Source organism: Ostrea edulis, chromosome 10, assembly GCF_947568905.1.
Source record: "Ostrea edulis chromosome 10, xbOstEdul1.1, whole genome shotgun sequence".
Classification (NCBI taxonomy): Eukaryota; Metazoa; Mollusca; class Bivalvia; order Ostreida; family Ostreidae; genus Ostrea; species Ostrea edulis.
The window spans coordinates 42,446,920-42,459,765 of record NC_079173.1 but is presented as its reverse complement, the minus strand read 5'-3'; the positions used below and the strand labels follow the sequence as shown (position 1 = coordinate 42,459,765).

The 12,846-nt window shown below is 36.2% G+C and overlaps 1 protein-coding gene across 1 annotated transcript; it reads left to right on the top strand.

Moving 5' to 3' along the window:
• The first annotated feature begins 6,274 nt into the window (after window positions 1-6,274).
• Window positions 6,275-12,022, top strand: LOC125666131 (complement C1q-like protein 4). The gene is made up of 2 exons (XM_048899240.2): window positions 6,275-6,781; window positions 11,575-12,022. Exons 1-2 carry the CDS (start codon window positions 6,613-6,615, stop codon window positions 11,985-11,987), a joined length of 582 nt encoding a protein of 193 aa, XP_048755197.2. The 5' UTR covers window positions 6,275-6,612; the 3' UTR covers window positions 11,988-12,022.
• Window positions 12,023-12,846: the final 824 nt, after the last annotated feature.

Sequence of the window (12,846 nt, the reverse complement as noted above, 5' to 3'; positions counted from 1 at the left end):
CTACGCACGACCGTACGGACCAGGATACGACTGTAGAAGTGGCGGATATAGACCGTACGGACCGGAATACGACTGTAGAAGTGGCGGATATAGACCCGAATCAATTATTCGTCGCTATTTATTGATTTTATTATGCAAAACGTATAGCTTGAATAACCCATGAAGATAAAGTAAAACTCTGGATTTCCGGGGACTTTGCCCCACCCCCTTCCTCCGCCCAAGATTTGGTGTCATAGGGGGCCTTAAGGTATCACACCGGTAATTGTCCTATCAAAATGCAACTGTAGTTTCATATATTTAAAGACATTTTTTTTTCCTTGTGCGATTTTTCTCATTTCCTCTTCTTCTTTTCTCTTAATTTTTGTACCCCTGATTAGGAAATTTTGTATAATTTGTAGAAATAACCAAGTGTATACAAAGGAACTATTTGCTGTTGGTAGCTGAGGCTACTTCCTGAGGTGCACTCCGGCGGTTTACACACGTGTGAAAAACACGTGGATTTGAGGGTAGTCTTGTTTGCGGGCAATTTTGTTTTCGAAAATGCCGCGTAGGGTGTTGTTTTTCTGGTGTCAGCAAACGAGATAGGTAACATAGAACGTTTCCGACTACGTTATTCGGCATCATTTCTGTAAACTGATTTTTAATGATTTTTTCCCTCTATAGTGATATATAGTGAAACTAATTACCGGTGTGATACCTTTTAAGGCGGCTCCGAACGCTGAGACTATTAGGTCTCCTTTAGCCAATCCTGGATCCGCCACTATAACGTGTTACAGAGAAATATACAAAATATCATTCATAAACTCTTTTGTTCTCATCAATATTATAATTATCTTTACAGGGCACAATCTAACAGTTGGGGACCTGGGGGGTGGGGGTGGGGGTGGGGGGGGGCAAGGTTAGGGATAATGTATAATGTATAAGGGAGCATAACATTTTAAAAACATGAAAAACACAAGCAAGTACATTGCATCAGAGTCTTTAAGCCGAGACACATTTTGATATTCAAAATTGATATCACGCATATGACTGAGAGTCAACGCTAAATGGAAAATATCAATCTAATCAAAATGGCATCCTTTGATCCGCCTGTTTAGCGATATACACTGTACGTGAGTGGATCAAATAATCAAATTTTAATTAGATTGGAAAAAATCTGCATTCAAGCAGACTTTGTGCTACTTGCATACATTTTGTTTAACAACATTCAGTTTTTCGAAGTCAACATTAGTGAAATGACATTGGCTAAAGTCAGAGGGAAAGTTTTACTTCTACTAAATCTTACAATTTCACAATAAGTTTATAGGAATGAGTGTTTTATACAATTTCACAATAAGTTTATAGGAAAGAGTGTTTTATACAATTTCACAATAAGTTTATAGGAATGGGTGTTTTATACAATTTCACAAAAAGTTTAGAGGAATGAGTGTTTTATACAATTTCACAATAAGTTTATAGGAATGGGTGTTTTATACAATTTCACAAAAAGTTTATAGGAATGGGTGTTTTATACAATTTCACAATAAGTTTATAGGAATGGGTGTTTTATACAATTTCACAATAAGTTTATAGGAATGGGTGTTTTATACAATTTCACAATAAGTTTATAGGAATGGGTGTTTTATAGAATTTTACGTTAAGTTTAAAGGAATGGGTGTCTTATAGAATTTTACAATGAGTTTATGGGAATGGATGTTTCATTATGGATTTATTTATCATAGGCATGTAATGTATTTCTAACTTTCGTTTGACTTTTTAACTTTTTAAAAACTTTTTCGCTAAAATATGAGGAAGATAAGAGTTATCTTTCTTGGCCTTTAACTTGGATTGTTTCCAAGCATAGCAAGCTCCTTATCTTTCACTGTTACAACGTGTATCATCTCATCGTGGCAAAAAGACTTTGTTGACAGAAGAATGTGATTTCTGAAATAAAGCTGAAACACGGTTAATAAAGATAACGGTTGAGGAAATGACGCGAGGTAAATACGGAGGGTTTTTTTTTTTTTTTTTTGTTGTTGCTGTTTTTGAAACATGGATGTTTCTTTTCAATATTTTTTTTTCAAACCGAATTTGTAAAATATATAATTCAAATATTATTACATGTAGAACCAATTTATATAACACATACAGGTATAATACAATTATATTCTTGTTAAACGTCCCTCTCTCTCTCTCCCTCTCTTTCTCTCTAGAGAGATTTTTTCACTCATATGGAGACATCACCAAGACGGGTCGAGGGCTTCAAATTTAGACCTATACCCGGCAATTACGGTCATTGAGCAGTGAAGGTTCTTTAGCGTGCCACACCTACTGTGACTCGGAACATCCGTTTTTAAGGTCATCTCCAACGACCCGTGACATTCACATCTGATACCGAACGTTTGGCGATGGGACTGTCACTACCTGTTATAACGACTTCGGTCTGTCGCGGAACCCCGGCCTTCCGCATGCGGGGCGAACGCACTAACCTCTAGACCACCGCGGCATAAGATATTATACGAATAGTGCATTTATATCGTTACGGTTTATTTGTAATTTGACTTATTTTAGTTGAATTCAGTTCAGTGATATTTCTTTGTGTTTTATTTTGTTTCCTTTTTGCAAAACGATGTAGAAGCACGTGTTTACTTACAGTTACGTAGTTACAACCCTTAAAGGGGCATGGACACGATTTGAGTTGATTTTTCTTCTTCTAATTATACATGTATTTTGCCATTTTTATTGTTTACAATGTTTAACTAAAGTATTTCTAATGGCCAACCAAAATTTGAATATCAGTTTTTGAGTTACAAGTGAGATATATACAGCACTCACAATTCATTGCTATGTAAACAAGGCTCGTGCCTTGTTTTTGTTTACATATAGACTGCTAATAGAAAAAAGCATGTTTAAAACAAAACGAGATGTAACTATCTAATTGTGTTCAGAATTATAACTTGTAAATTGAAAAATCTGTTTTAAAACTAACTTTAACTAGTATATTCAATTTAAGTAAACAAAAACATGGCGCGAGCCTTGTTACGCAGTTGTGTTAAATAGGGCCATAGAAATATGTCAGAGGGGAAAAGCATTATAAACAGATCAATTTTTGAAAAATTTGTACACACAATATACACAAAAAAATATGTATATATAATTAAGTGCATATTGACCTCCCATATATTTTTCACCAGACCGACAGTCTCTACATCAGCTGTATATCACGTGATCAAATATCAATATAAAATCGTACCGTGTATGTATAAATCGTTCCATTAGCACGATATCCAGATATCAATGCAAGTTGAAGTTAATATAACTTCAAAACATAATAATAGTTTATCGTGACTTGTAACATGTCGAATTTTTTGCATTGAATATGCAAGATGCGGCGATTTTTGCATATACGAAGTTGAATCTAGCCTGAAAAACATGTTTGTTTTCTGTTGAAGCCCTAACTTCCCTTTTACACTAAAGTTCACATGTCACATAAATCAAACACCTTTCACTCAAAAACCTCGGGGTGTCGTGCCAATGATGAAATTTGTATGTACAGAAACCCTGTTTATGCAAATGAGTTCATTGTGAAAGTCACTATGTACGTGTAGATTAGGGGCGATATCAGGATCACAATATAATATGGATATCACTTCAGCATGTATGTTATATAAAGAAGAAATTGAAAATATTTCAATATCAAAGAAAATTAATATAACCCATTTGACAGAAACTAAAATTACACGATTGCGGTTTATTTTGACATTTCCAACTGCAAAAGGAATGTAGATATGTACGTCATGACCTATTTTTCATTGTGACGTCATGTAATGTGCCAGTGCGGTAAAGTACCTTTTTTTTTTTTTTTTTTTTTTTTTTTACAGCACTGGTATTTATGAGGAAAGTCTTAACTCAGCCGCGTAACATAACAAAGGAATATGAGCTTTGTATCTCCCATGTACATCGACAACTGACAATCAAATTTTTGCTGACCATTAGAGATACCTTGCTTGAGCATTCTAAACATTAAACATAGAAAAATGAAATTTGAAAATTTTCAGCTCAAATGGTGTCCATGCCCCTTTAAAACAATCGAATGACGCTTGTCCTTTTCCGTAATCGGAAAGATAAGTCGCACGTGGATAGGCGCAAAGACTGTATAAACTCGATGCATCTATTTGCCGGAAGCGAGCATGCAGATGGGGTTAGATGGCTAGAACTGACAGTGTTATTTAGAGGGAAGATTAATGTTCACCACAGATTCAGTTTTGCTACCAATAACATCTTATTCACTCTAATACATAAACATATTAGTGGGAATTGATAGTGGTAGAATACCTTCATAGATAGATGAATTTGAAAGCTCGTTTTTATTTTTAAATATTGTAACGTATATCTGTGATGTTATAGTTTCATTTTTTTGCACATAGCAACCGACTCCGATGGCGTCGATCTACAGACGAGGCAATCGGACCACTGGAATGTCTAGCGCACTCGACATAAATCTCGGATGTAATACGCAATCGGAATTCCTCGATGTCTCGCGCACTCGACATAGATGACATGCATGGGTGAATATTTGATGCAATGTTAGTTATGACTTACGAAACGTAACGCATTAGGCTGTGACGTCATAGTAAACAATGCATCGAATTCATTCATGGATGCCATCGTATTACATCCGGGATGTATTTCGAGAGCGCGAGACATTAGAGGGGTTCCAATTGATGTAATACGATGGCATCCATGAGAGAATTTGATGCATTGTAATCTATGACGTATATGTAACATAGTGTAGTAGGCAATCGTAACTATTCGGCTATTTCCGTAACTGCAAATGAACCTCGTAAAGGATCGACGCCCAAACTCCCCGTCGAGGCCTCATTACGTCACCTACGTATAGACCTCTCCTATGTGACGCAGAACAATACATGTATACACAAACTTCCACCAGAGTTCGTTTGCTCACAAACCAAACTCTTCCACTTAGGCATTATGGGATAGCGATTTCTTAGGCCGCGTATACTGTGACGTCACTGTAGAATGACGAAAAAACATAACGTCAAACGTAAACAACTTTCAAAACAAGAACGTAAACACTAAGTTCATTACTTTACACAATAATTTGAACAGAGTTTCCCTACTTTTTAATGATCTTTTGATCATTTTATGTTTAAAATAAAATCCATACTTTTATATTAATGCTCTTAATATCAATATCTTCAAACTTTTTAACTGCGAACTACTTCTTTATTGTTATTTGCCTGCGTGATAATCGCGGACTCACAATATACAGATCTGTATATTGTGGTGCGTCACATAGGAGAGGTCTATTCGTAGGTGACGTAATGAGGCCTCGACGGGGAGTTTGATGTATACATATTTTGTATATTGTGAGTCCGCGATTATCACGCGGGCATATGACACTAAAGTAGTTCGTAGTTAAAAGTTTGAAGATATTGACATTAAGAGCATTAATATAAAAGTATGGATTTTGTTCTAATCATAAAATGATCAAAACATCATTAAAAAGTAGAGAGACTCTGTTAAAATTATTGCGTAAAGTAATGAACTTTATGTTTACGTTCTTATTTTGAACTGTTTACGTTAGACTTTATGTTTTCGTCATTCTACAGTGACGTCACACAGTATACGCACCTAAGAAAACGCTATCCCATAATGCCTAACTGGAAGAGTTTGGTTTGTGAGCAAACGAACTCTGGCGGAAGTTTGGATCGACACCATCAGAGTATGTTGCCATGTGCGCACAAATGCGATTATGACGTCACAGTCGTATGTTACGATATGAAACGCGAGCTTTCAAATGCATCTAAGATATCATACATAGCTAAGGTATTCTAATACGATCAATTTCTACTTACATGTTTATGTATCAGAGTGAATTGACGTTAATGATACCAAAACTGAATCTACGGTGAAAATCTAAATGACACATCATACAGGGATTCAGTTCTGGCCTTTTAACCTCATCTAAAGGCGCGCTTCCGACGACGAAATGCATCGATTTGATGCAATTTTTGCGCAGATCGACGCCCGAGTCTTCTTACCGGTTACGGAAAAGGACGCGCACGTGATCCGATTGGTGCAGTAGGCTGTTACGGTACGAAGAGCAGTAGGCTGTGACGTCATAGTTAAGAAAGCATCAAAGTGGGGAAATGGTAAAACCGTTTTATCAAAATTACTTTAGGAGGCAAAAGTGAAAGTACAATTTCCAGCTGACAAAGCGTGTAATTTTTGTATTGTACATGTAGTAATGATTTTTCCATTAGTATCACTAATGAAGGATCGACTAATTAGCATCAAATTTCTGAATTGGCTGTTTATGTCAGAGAGAATCCAACGGAAACTAAATTAGCGCTCCATAGCGGTAACAGTTATTATAGCGTGCCTTTACCAGACTCTCTGCTCGTCGGAGATTTACGGAGACAGCCGAGTATCTGGTTGAACGAGACTAGTTTATTTGCGGTTACAGAAATAGCCGAGTAGTTACGATTGCCCTTAAAGTAGATCATTAGGTCATATCGGAGTTATGTCTATGTCCTATATCGCAAAGAACTACACCGATAAGGTCATCTTTATGTCCTAATAGACACGTGGATATTGAACAATCGAAATATGAAACTGGTCCTTTATATTTTCAAATTTACGTCATGCATTTCCATTGTGACGTCCCTTGAAGAGAGGTTACTCGTCGGTGACAATGTCATACAGAGCGAGATTCAGGAACTCAGGACGAAAGTGTCAGCTTTAGAGCAGAAAGTGGCGTCCCTGGAATCAAAGTCCGGTAAGTCATAGAACAGAGTGAAAAACTGAGACTGTAATTTACCGAAGAGGTATTCAGTTAAGCTGTAATTTACCGACGAGTAGAGATAGTCAGTTCAGCTGTAATTTACCGACGAGTATTGTTATATTGTTGAGGCCGATACTGATTAGTGTGAGAGTAAAATATTTGAAGCCGGTGTGTATGAGTTTGATTCTTAGTACGCTGTCATTAGATCAAGCAAAGCATGACGTGTTTCAAGTGATAATCATAATTCTGTTGAGTACGATGAATTAGAAGCAGAATTAGCCATTCACTTGAATATATATATATATATATTTATTATACTTTCATGTAAAATACTCGAACCTGATTGGTCGAGAAGCATTTGAAAAAACATATTGTTACCCTCTGAGAACAGAAAACACGCGATCCAGGGTGATAGTATCGAGCAACGGGTAACAGTACTTGACAACGGGTGATATTATAAAAAATTATCACATGCGTCAAATTTATGCGCGTACGGTTCGCCGTAGATTGCTAGACGACGTCGTTTGAGCGTTTGTAATAAACGCGAGTACCCGCATCGAAATACGAAATATCGCATGACAGTGATTGATCAAATGTCAACAGACGTAAGTTTTTCTGCTTTCCAGTTTACATAACATTCAGTATAATAAAACAAATATTGCATGTATTTGAGGGTAACATTGAAATTTTCACCCCTCGAGAAACCATTGTCAACCTCGGCTACGCCTCGGTTGACAATGGTTTTCTCGGGGTGAAAATTTTCAATGTTACCCTCAAATACATGCAATATTTATATAATATATATATATATATATATATATATATATATATATATATGAAACTCCCTTGCTTTAAACGCCCAGTAACGTGCATTTATGAAATTGGAAATATATGAGGATAATTATATGATCCGCCTATTCATTTAACACTGGGAAAATAATGCCAGCTAACGAAAACAGTGCATCGTAACTCCACATTTATATTACCTTTGATGTTGTTTCTTTCACAACCAAATAATTGAAAACAACACATCCCGTTTGCAAAGGAAAACACAGCTAACAGTAAACAAAATTAACCAAGAAACTTAAATTGGTGAACAATTAATCGTATTTAATATTGTATGTTGTACTTTAAGGAAACTCATGAAATCATTCATCTAATTAGTGGTATCAATGTTGTTCTATTTCATGATTTGTTAAAAAGTGTGATAATGATAATATCATTCATTTTGAACATATTAAACTATGTGTTTAGAGTGCAATGCTCACGTTAGAATCTCGAATTTGTGGCGCAAACTCCCCGTCGAGACCTCATTACGTCACCTACGAATAGACCTCTCCTATGTGACGCAGCACAATATACAGATTTGTATATTGTGAGTCCGCGATTATCACGCAATCAAATAACACTAAAGAAGTAATTCGCAGTTAAAAGTTTGAAGATATTGATATTAAGAGTATTAATATAGAAGTATGGATTTTATTTTAAACATTAAATGATCAAAAGATCGTTAAAAAGTAGGGAGACTATGTTCTAATTATTGTGTAAAGTAATGAACTTGATGTTTACGCAAACTCCCCGTCGAGGCCTCATTACGTCACCTACGAATAGACCTCTCCTATGTGACGCAGCACAATATACAGATTTGTATATTGTGAGTCCGCGATTATCACGCAGACAAATTACACTAAAGAAGTAGTTCGCAGTTAAAAGTTTGAAGATATTGATATTAAGAGCATTAATATAAACGTATGGATTTTATTTTAAACATAAAATGATCAAAAGATCATTATAAAGTATGGAGACTCTGTTCAAATTATTGTGTAAGGTAATGAACTTGATGTTTACGTTCTTGTTTTGAAAGTTGTTTACGTTTGACGTTATGTTTTTTCGTCATTCTACAGTGACGTCACAGTATACGCGGCCTAAGAAATCGCTATCCCATAATGCCTAAGTGGAAGAGTTTGGTTTGTGAGCAAACGAACTCTGGTGGAAGTTTGGATGTTTACGTTCTTGTTTTGAAAGTTGTTTACGTTTGACGTTATGTTTTTTCGTCATTCTACAGTGACGTCACAGTATACGCGGCCTCATTCTCTCACCAGAGGGCGCGCTACGCAAGCTTCACTTTCACCTCTGTTATCGTCTGATAAATAGTTCGGCTAACCACATGATCTCGCATGGACAAAATGGCGTCTTTGACTCCAACAGAAAGACACGTTTCTGTTCTTTGTGTAATGTCAGATTTTCATCATTATAATCTCGCTAGTTTTTCTAATGTACTTTTATGTAGAGTCCATAGTTACGAAGTGAAAGTGAAATTAATACATTTGACAAGACAAAATAGTTCCATAAATATGTAGGTTACACTAACTAATACAGCGTTCGATACCTACCAATGTGTTTTTAACTCATAAATTTATGTTTTATTTATGAAAATGATGCAGATTTATTTTATATTCAAAGACGCTCTGTTTTACAAAATTCTTGTAAATCGGACGATAACAGAGGTGTTGTGGAGCGTAGCGTAACGCCCTCTGGTGAGATATTGACGCGGCCTAAGAAATCGCTATCCCATAATGCCTAAGTGGAAGAGTTTGGTTTGTAAGCAAACGAACTCTGGCGGAAGTTTGGTTGTGGCGGTCAAATTTAAAACTCGAATAACTGTTGAAATAACTAGCCCGTACGGCTCGCAAATTTGTTAGGTCACTTGAGTCTACCTATTGGAACTGGTTGTCGTCCGTCGTCATGCATTAACAATTGAACAATTTTAACGTCTTCTTGATAACTAATATTACAATTCTTTTCAAATTTGGTATGAGGCATCTTTGGGACAAGGGGGATAAAAATTGCAAATTGCAGGATTCCTGTGCCACTGGGGCCCTAGGGCAGGATAAAAACTGCCCAAAATTGACCAATTTTCAAAAATCTTCTTCTCAAGAATCTCACATGTGTAAGAATAACTAAATGCATAGTGATGTCGAGCAGAAAGGCCTCTACCAAAATTGTAAATTTCATGATTCCTGGGGTTGGGGTTCTGACCCCAGGATTGGACCAAACTTGGTAAATAGTGTTTATGTTTAAAGCACTTCAATAACATCTTCTTTAGTGTTATTGATACCAAATTTAAACTGAATGGATATTTCGAAAGAGTAGTTAGTCCGTTACTAATATTGTAAATCTGATGATCCTAGGGGTATGGATTGTGGTGTCAGGGTGGGGGTCAAAATGATCAGTTATTAAATGTGTGAACAATAGAAATGTTTAACTTCTTGATAACTATCATTCCATTTTTTCTCAAATTTGGAATGCCGAAACTTTGGAGAAAAGGGGACACGAATTGTAAATTTCAGGATTCCTGCACCCCTCGGGTCTATGGGCCGGGGTAAAAACTTCCCAGAATTGACCAATTTTCAAAACTCTTTTTCTCTAGAAGCGCATATGTGTAAGAAAATCTAATTGTATAGTGGTGTAGAGCAGGAAGTCCTTTACAACAGTTGTCAATTTCATGATCTCCAGGCCAGGGGTTTTGACCCCAGGGTGGGGCCAAACTTGCTATATAGTGTCAATGTGTAAAACACTTAAATAACATATCCTTTAGTGCTATTGCTATTAAATTGAAACTGAATGGATATTTAGAAAGAGCAGGTAGTCCTTTACAAAAATTGTAAATCTGATGATCCCAGAGGTAGGGGTATTAATATTGGTTCGGTCCGAAATGGTCAGTTATTAAATGTGTGAACAATAGAACTTTTTAACTTCTTGAAAACTTTCATGCCAATTCCTTTCAAATCTGATACGAAGCATTTGGGGGGGGGGGGGGCATAATTTAAAATTTCAGGAATTATCCGCCCCTGGGGCCCCAGAGGCAGAATAAAAACTGCCAAAAATAATCAATTTACAAAAAAATCTTCTGTAGAACCGCACATGTTTAAGAAAAACGAAATGCATATTGATTTCGAATAGGATTGTAAATTGTAAATTTCATGATCCTCTGGATAGGGGTTCTGACCACAGGGTGGGGTCAAACATGCTATATAGTATCTATGTGTAAAACACTTAGATAACATCTTCTTTAATACTTAATGGAAACTGAATGGATATTTAGAAAGAGCAGGTAGTCATTTACCAACATTGTAAATTTGATGATCCCCGGGGTAGGTGTTCTGACCCCAGGGTTGGGCCAAACTTAGTATATAGTATATATGTGTAAGTTTCCTGATACGGTATAAAATCTATATGCATTGTAAGGAAAAGCAAATGGGATGGGTTCAAATTAGTCATATATTTTAATGCGTTTATATTAATACACCTATCATATTGATCTCTTTCCCTTTGCCGATTTTGTGTTTTTCTGTCCACACACATGTTACCTTGATTCGGCCAGTTCGAGCTTCGGTCGGTATGTGTATGATTGTCAGTTAAAAGCTGTCAGACCAATCCCTAATAGTTCTAATGTTATCTATTACAATTGTTTTGATTGGACAAAAATAAATCTATACGAGAATTTACCTATCAATAAATCCAAAAACATTTTTTTTAAAAATTGATAATACAGGGAACGAATTGGAATTATAAGAATCAAACATTCTTTTAGAAAAAATTATCAATGTGTAATATCTGGACATTTTACTCACAAACTTCGTACTTTTATTCAGTTTGTGAGTAAACTATCCAGAGTTTACCCATTTATAAATTCTTCAAAAAGAATGTCTAATCCTACAATAGTTGCAACTGTTTACTGTTAGCATGACTAAAGTAATTCACTTTCTGATCATCTCTTTTTCTAGCCTCCCAATCAATAGTGTTTATGAGCCAGCTCAGCAAATCATTGGACAGTCCTGGCGTTGGTCACATCGTGGTATTTGATGACGTCATTACTAATGTTGGGAATGCGTATAGTCATGTCACTGGCGTTTTCCGACCTCCAGTAGATGGCAGTTACATGTTCTCCGTGATCGTTACAGTTTCGCCTTCTCCCGGCAACCATGGTATTCATTTGAAGCTCAGAAGGAAAGGAAGTACCATTGGATACTTGTTCCTGGATTCGAACCACGATTACTACTTGAAAAGAACAGAGGTGGTAGCTGTTACTTTGACAAAAGGTGATGAAATCTTCGTTCAAATTGACCAAGTTGGTGGCACACATTCTCTTACCGGCTGTTGTTTTCATACCCACTTCTCAGGTTTCTTAATTCATTGATGAAATAACCAATAAAAATAAAACATGGATTTTCATTTTGTCATTACTTTTTTGTATTGTTATCACCATTCTTGTTACTGTGTTTACAGAAAAAGAAAGTTCTATACATTGTTGATATGTGTAACCGTTGAGACGCCCGATGACTAATGTCATCTTGCAACAGGGCTTTGAGCATTTAATCTGCCTATTCAATATAACGTGGGCGATGTAAAAAGTGCATTGTTACGTTATATTAGCTGCGGTTTTTTTTCTTTGAAACCAAGCGATTATCCACAGCAAAACGTACGAAGGTATGAGAAAGCTTACTAATCTGCAATTTAAAAACGTCTGTGATACTTTCCAGACTATTTATTTGTTTTATTTACAAGGTTGTCCAAATCGTGACTACTCGGCTATTTCCGTAACCGCAAATAAACCTTGTATGTAGTAAAATTAATCTTAGCAATAGCAAATTATACAGGGATTCATTCGGTTCTAGCCTTTTAACCCCATCCACATGCGCGCATCCGGCGAATACATGCATCGAGTTGATGCAATCTTTGAGCTCAATCCACATTCGACTCTTCCTTCCGGTTACGGAAAGGGTAAGTGCGATTCGATTAGGGGTTGTCCATAAAGTATATCGCAGTGACGGCGATTTTGTTCTCAGAAGCATTACGGGTAATACTCATTAATTCTCAGCTGATGATGAGCATATCACGTGACTCAAATGTTTAATCATTGGAACGAGCTCGTCACAATGCTAGCTTCACTCGCTATTATCTACGATGTATTATGCTTTATTTATGTATGGTTACGCATGAATTCAAGGGATATCATTAGTTTGAGAAATATTTTTGTTATCAAAGTAGAAAATCTC